The sequence below is a fragment of the Pituophis catenifer genome, unplaced genomic scaffold (assembly GCF_029215685.1).
Source record: "Pituophis catenifer annectens isolate HBS135680 unplaced genomic scaffold, rPitCat1.0.hap2 SCAF_4, whole genome shotgun sequence".
NCBI lineage: Eukaryota > Metazoa > Chordata > Lepidosauria > Squamata > Colubridae > Pituophis > Pituophis catenifer.
Window position 1 is genome coordinate 111,516,514 of NW_027256884.1, and position 7,026 is coordinate 111,523,539.

Consider the following 7,026-nt stretch of genomic DNA (forward strand, 5'->3'; position numbering starts at 1 on the left):
AAATGCCTTATTTTAATGCTTTCTTTAAGGGAAACGTGTATATGTATGATTAATTATGTATAAGAAAATGTACATTTTATATTACGTGTATAAGAAATAAAACTGAAAAACTTTTCAAAAAAAAAAAAGAGGAAGTTTTTCCCAACCCTACTACCTGAAATTGGGATTTAAGACAACATTAACGAACAATTCGGAGACCTAGCACATGCAACATGTGTATTAGTCTAGTGCTGAGATGTTTCTGTAACCCATTGATCTTCCCAATCATAGAATCCTCCAAATATTTGATTTGAAACTTCTCTTTGAAATTCTGTGAAAGGCTAGGCTCCCTCCTGCATATAATTGATAGAACATGTAGACTCTCAAACCTTTTTGAAAAAAATGTATATGTTGAAATGATTGCTCATGTATATGTTTCTCTTCTCTTTCAATAAGGATTTCCTTCGTAACATCCCAGGAAGCATCTTCTCATCCGAGCTCTGTGATCAGTGGGTTTCCTTAATGGATGAAGGGAACCATGAACAGCAAATGAAAATCATCCACAGGTAACATTGCTTGTATAATTTCCTGTGTCAGTTTTTCAGAGAATATCAAGGGACAGTGGTAGGAAGCCAAACTGTAAAATGTGTGTGTGTGTGTGTGTATGAGCGTGTCCACACACACGCACAGATACATATTTTACAGTTTGGCTTCCTACCACTGTCCCTTGATATTTTCTGAAAAACTGACGCAGGAAATATATATGTAGTTTTCTCCAGTAATCTTCCACTTAGTGGGAAATAGGTTTCAGAACGGAGAGCACAGCTTTTTAAAAAGGAGAATTTTGAGAGTCAGCTGTGAAGCCCTTTCTGTTTGATTTTGTGTTTCTAGACTAATGGAACAGCTTCCAAGAGCCAATGTAGTGCTGTTGCGTTACCTCTTTGGAGTATTACACAGCATACAAAAGCAGTCTGAAGGCAACCAGATGACCGCATTCAATTTAGCAGTGTGCATCGCACCCAGCTTGCTCTGGCCTCCAGCTCCTGCAAATCCAGGGACTGAAGGAGAATTCACCAAGAAGGTAAGCCACAGTTCTTCAGGTTCTTTTCTTGGAACCGCTTCAGATATTCTAAGGAACCAGTAGAAGAGGAAGAACAAGAGTACAGCGTCTTCTCAATTATTCTGGATCATGTCCAAAGAGGGGAAATACAATAAGTACAGGCTATTTTTTTAAATAATAGATTTCACTTCAGAGCAACTTCATGTGCGCGTCTCCCTGGCCACCACCGGCAGCCCTGCTGCCCCAACTGGCAGCAGCAGGAGGAGCAGGAGCAGCTGCAGCGGCTGGAGGGGCATCCGGCAGGCAGGCAGGGCAAGGGCACTGTGAGGCCGGCTGGGCAAGGCAAGGCTCCCCCCACCACGGCTGCCCTGGCAAAGCTGGCAGCGCTTCCCGGTGCGGCGTCGGGGGCGTCTGGCAAGGCTGGCGCGAATGTCACTGCATTTTTGTATTTGCCAGATGAGCTCTTATTTTTGAACTTTCAGACTTACCGTAGCTTGCCAAGTTCTTATCTTTAAGCTAACTTCTCATGTCCACATTCCTTCACTTTCTAAAACTTTTCTTTGTTCTCCGGCCAAGAGAGGTGGCCGGGAAGCTTTGCCAAGATGTAATTAATTAGCTAGTGAGATGTTTTATTTTCTTTATAACAAATAAATGAGTTTTTCTTAGAAAATATATCTTCGGGTTTTATTTTCTTAAAGTATACTTCAAGGAAATGGTCACGATCCATTCTCTAACCAAGGTGCAATTACCCAAAAACTGAATGGGATTAATTGCCACCCTGACAGGGCGGGGAGGCTGGAGCGGTGCCCGAGGAGGCGAGCGAGCGAGCAGGCAAGGGAGGCAGTGGCGGAGGGCTGGGTGAGGGCGGGACGCAGCGAGGGCGGGACGCAGCGGGGGCAAGCCGCCTCCTTCCCCACCTCCTGGCGCGCCCCATGCTATTTTGAAAAAAGAGTTGGGAACAGTGGTGGATTGCTACCAGTTTGCCCCGGTTTGGGCGAACTGGTAGTAGCGGCAGCAGGAGGCTCCACCCACCCACCCAGACGTCATCAAATATGCTCTGCAAATGCGCAGAAAAGCGCACAGGAGCAAAGTGAGCGTGCATGCGCGAGCGAACTTGTAGCAAAGGTAAATGAAACCCACCACTGGTTGGGAGTGTGCAGATTTACTCACATATAACCTATTTTCTCAAGAAATAGGCCAGTAGGTCTCAATTTCTGAGTGAACCTGGATCCCTCCCACTTTAGAAAGCTCTGTACAGTACATAGTTAAAGGTAATATGGGATGTGGCTTCAAAATGTCTCATGCTATAAAGAGCTTACTTTTTTCTACCATCCAACATTGCACTGTTCTGTCTTCCCGGCAAGCATTGGTGCATGTTAAGACATAGATGCTTTCCTGTATTAAGCATCCAATCTGAATTCGTTCAAGGTCGTAGCCTTTCCATATTCATCTGCTCGAATATTTAAGCTTGCCTCAAGCAGGTGACCCTCTGCTTTCCCACAGAAATCAATAATATAGTTGCTAATGTGGAGTCATCCATGGACAAGAATTTACACTAGGTACTAACCGATGAAGAGCAGCCATCTTCTTACATTTCTCCTTTTTTTGCCAATGTGATCAGTAATCATTGTGGAACATTTTCAGATTCCAGCCCTGTATTGGGTGGCAGCCTAGAACTAACAGGTTGCAATAGGAGGATTTGTGTGGGAAGAAAAGAACTGGCATAGAAATAAGAGAGCACATAATTGACAAGAGATAATAAGGAAAATGTTCTAATACTGAGCTGACGACAGATCTGTGGGAAAAGCCTGCTCTGTGCCAAGGGAACAGCAGGACTAGAAGGAAGTCTCACTTGGTTTTATTTATTTTATTATTTTTTCTTTGAAAGAACATGTTTTATATATAGGATGAGGTTTGTCATTAAAGGGCATTTGGAAGGTTTTACATAACTGCACTTTTTTTTTTCATAACATGTAATACTAATACTGAAAATGCTGCGACATTAATTGAAAGGAGTAAAAGTAAAAATGGCGCAGCAGACTAAAGTGCTGTTAAGTAACACCAGCTGCCTGCAATTACTGCAAGTTCAAATCTCACCAGGCTCAAGGTTGACTCAGCCTTCCATCCTTTCGAGGTAGGTAAAATGAGGACCCAGATTGTGGGGGCAATAAGCTGACTTTGTATAAAAAAGAACACCACTTGGGGGGGCCGAAAGCCCTACTAAGCAGGTATATATAAAAGTATGAAGGCTATTGCTTAACGGATTGTAAGCCGCCCTGAGTCTCCGGAGAAGGGCGGCATATAAATTGAACCAATAAATAAATAAATAAATAAAAGTGAACTTTCCCACCCGGCGGGCCAGCAGAGGCAAGCTGGAGTCTGGTAATGAATTCTTTTGACTTACCTTGAATGCCATGGTGACCTTCGTGCCTTAATCTCAGCATCCTTCTTCGTTCACAGGTTTCTGTCCTTGTACAGTTTCTCATCGAAAATTGCTGCAGGATCTTTGGGGAAGAACTTATCTCTGTCTTTGCAGATATTATGCCCAAACATGATAACCGGGAAGACGGTTCAGGTAACTAAAAAAAAAAAGAAAGAAAGAAAAGTGTAGTGGGAGGGGAGTGCAATATTCTAGCGTTTTAACCTAGTTTTTACAACTTGTTGTTTTGGCATTTTTTTAAAAATCAGGATTGCAATATATATTTCAGATCACACAAAGGGGGTAGTCAGTGTGTGGTCAAAAATGCAAGAGATTCCTAGGAACAAGTCCCATGAAGGTGACACAAAGCCATCACTCTGCTGGAACATATCTCAGGATTTCTCTAAGAATAGATAAAATTAGTTTAACAACTGAAAAGCATATTTGCATATTTGTTTGTTTGTAAATTTTATTAACTGCCCATCTTGCCACATGGTAACTTGGCTTACCCTATTAAAAGATAACACTGTATAATTTATAATAATAGAATTAATAATACTATAACATCAACTATAATACACACACACACACACACACACACACACACACTATAACAAAAAGGGACGCGGTGGCTCAGTGACTAAGACGCTGAGCTTGTTGATCAGAAAAGTCAGCAGTTCAGCGGTTCGAAACCCTAGTGCCACGAATGGGGTGAGTTCCCGATACTTGTCCCAGCTTCTGCCAACCTATCAGTTTGAAAGCACGCAAAAAATGCAAGTAGAAAAATAGGGCCCACCTTTGGTGGGAAGGTAACGGCATTCCGTGCGCCTTTGGCATTTAGTCATGCTGGCCACATGACCACAGAGACATCTTCGGACAGTGCTGGCTTTGAAACGGAGATGAGCACTGCCCCCTAGAGTCGGGAACGACTAGCACATATGTGCGAGGGGAACCCTTACCTTTACCTTTAACATCAACTTAGTTAAAAAGATGAGGGGAGGGAATAAAATGAGAGGGGAAGTGGGTGGGATCTTTGTTAATCAATCAGCCACCCCCAACATGAAGCCCCTCTGTTGAAGCTCCAAGTCAACTGGCAGAACCAGGTCTTTAAGGGTTAGGCCCAACACTTTGGGGGGGGGGGAAGAGGAAGGGGAAGTTAAGATGTTCCAGAGAACAGGTGCTAGCAGCGGCAGACTAGGCCCTTTGCTTGGACCCAATAGCTGGAATACTCAGGGTGATGGGGCCTGCAGCATGCCTCCTGTGCTGGCATGGGTGGGGCGGGCCAATTCCAGTGGGATGAGAGTCCTCCAGATAGCCTGGACCTATCCCATGAAGGACTTTAAAGGTAATTACCAGCACCTTGAATTACACCCAGAAGCAAATCAGCAGCCAGTGCAGTTTGCAGAGCGGTGGAGTTATATGGGCCACGCTTGGGCCCCCAAAAACTGCCTACCCCTCCTGCACTCTGCACCAGCTGCAGCTTCTAAATGCTCCAGTATTGACCTCTGAAAAGTTGTAAACAAACCTACTGTTGTTTTATTCAGTATTTTTGCTCTAGATTGAGCTGGCGAAACCTTAAAATTTGGTAACACCTGTTTTCATATTCTTGCAGATCTCTCTTCTTTTCACCTGAATGACTCCTCCTACGATAGTTTGGAAAATGAATTAAATGACTGCACAGATCCCGCATTTAACAACCTTTTTAAAAAACGAGGGAAAGAGAACAGGAGTAGAGACTCCGTTTTGACTTTGAGCGACTGTGATTTGGACTCGCCAGAAGCTGGAGATGCTCAGATTAAATTACCAATCAAATCTCAGCCAGTGTCCATTTCTGTGGGCTTCCATCACAAATCTTCGTCACGGGAGCACTCTGAGAATGAGTCTCTGTGTTCCATCACGTCAGGTTATTCATCAACGGCCATCTCAGATGTTCTGAAAAGCTCAAGGCGGCATAGGCGCTGTTCAGAGCCCACGATTGGTCTTCTTGACTCCAAGTTTACACCACTCAGTGGGTTTCATGAAAGCGCTGTACGCAAAGCCAGCTGTGATGCTGTTCTGTCCCACACAAATGAAGACTATCTTGAGCAGTTTCGTTCTCTCCAAGTAGAAGGCCAGAAACTTATAAATCAGAATTTGGTTATGGGGATAGAAGTAAGCAACAAGGATGGTCCTGAAAGTCATATCGGTGAAAAGAAAGATGTTTCTAACCGTCTCCTCCTGCCACCACCACTTAGGTTAAATATTTGCTCAAGGACTAGCTGCTCTAGCCTCTCATCACCAGGAACTTCCCCATCAGGGTCTTCAATGAGCTCTCTTGATAGTGCTTTTTCCCAGTTTTCGGACTATTCGGTGTTTACCCCAACCGAGGCTTCCTCTCCTCTAGACTGTGCCTTTCAGCCACAGAGGAAATTTGGAGAGGTTTCTCCTGATTTTAATCCTTTTTCAGGAATTCACCTTGGATCCGGAGTTAGCGCTTTTTCTAACCAAGCCAACAATAACCAAACCAGCAGCTTGATACCTATTAAGAAAGAGAACCTGGAATGGCTTCCTCACAAAAACCCGGTCACTCTGCATCCCAGCACATGGTTGAAAAGTGGTGCTTCCACCATGAAAAACTGGACTCTACGGAAAAGGGAAAGAGCCTCCAAGCAGAATGAGAAAAATAACACTTCTGTGAAAATAACTTTGGAGTCAACAACAATTCCCTCTGAGAGTAATTTAGCTCAGGGGCAACAAGGAACGGGCAGCATTTGCGCAATGGATGGCAATTCTGTGGCGGGGCACTTGGGGAGCGGATCTTCTCAGGAAGTTGGGCAGCTCACTAGCCTTCCTTTTTGTGCCATGGAAGCCCAGGAGAAACGGCTAAAGGCCTTGGAGCTTTTAGCAGAGCATAGCAAGGAAGAGGAAGAAGAGGAAAATTCTACAGTGTTTGTTTCTTACAAGCAACAACAACCCAGTCTTAAACCACAGTCTCAAAATAAACCCAAGCCAGAGGCTGATTTGGGGGCTGACCATCAGCGGGTCATTGAGAGAAAGTTAAATGAAACCACCCGTTTCACAGGAGTTGCAGTCCAGCAAGCAGCAGATTCCAAAACTGATAAATCTTCATTGATCAGAGAGCCCAAAGATGCTGACATCAACTTGGAAAATGAATGTTGTGCTTCTTCACACTTAGTCAAGGATGAGGATGAATGTTCATTTCAAATGGCTCCAAGTAATAAAAGCTTTTCCAAAACCCCAGAAGGAACCGATGCTAATAAAATGGAATGGCTGAAAAAGTTGTGCAGTGATCCCAAATTCAAGGACACAGACCAGAAATTTTTCACAGAGGAATCCTATGTTTGAGCAACTGATATCAAAGAATGTTATTTCAATTTAACTTGGTGTTGCTTTAATATCCCAGGGGATATCGTCTCATCAGGGAACTGAGGGAAGTTGTGCTATTTGAGGGATGAGTGGAATGATTTTTCTTAGCTATATTCTTGCAATTTTTAAAGGCATTTCCTGGTATCTAGGAAGGTCACATGAAATGATTTAAGAGAAACACTTGATTGTATAACACTAGCAA

At 43.7% G+C, this 7,026-nt stretch overlaps 1 protein-coding gene across 1 annotated transcript in view; it reads left to right on the top strand.

Moving 5' to 3' along the window:
* Positions 1 to 6,803, top strand: part of ARHGAP20 (Rho GTPase activating protein 20) — a 94,589-nt gene extending 87,786 nt beyond the window's left edge. Inside the window, exons 12-15 of the mRNA XM_070943925.1 lie at positions 436 to 545; positions 871 to 1,060; positions 3,500 to 3,614; positions 5,071 to 6,803. Of these exons, the coding sequence (XP_070800026.1) occupies positions 436 to 545; positions 871 to 1,060; positions 3,500 to 3,614; positions 5,071 to 6,803 (2,148 nt within the window). The remainder of the gene's footprint in view (positions 1 to 435; positions 546 to 870; positions 1,061 to 3,499; positions 3,615 to 5,070) is intronic.
* Positions 6,804 to 7,026: the final 223 nt, after the last annotated feature.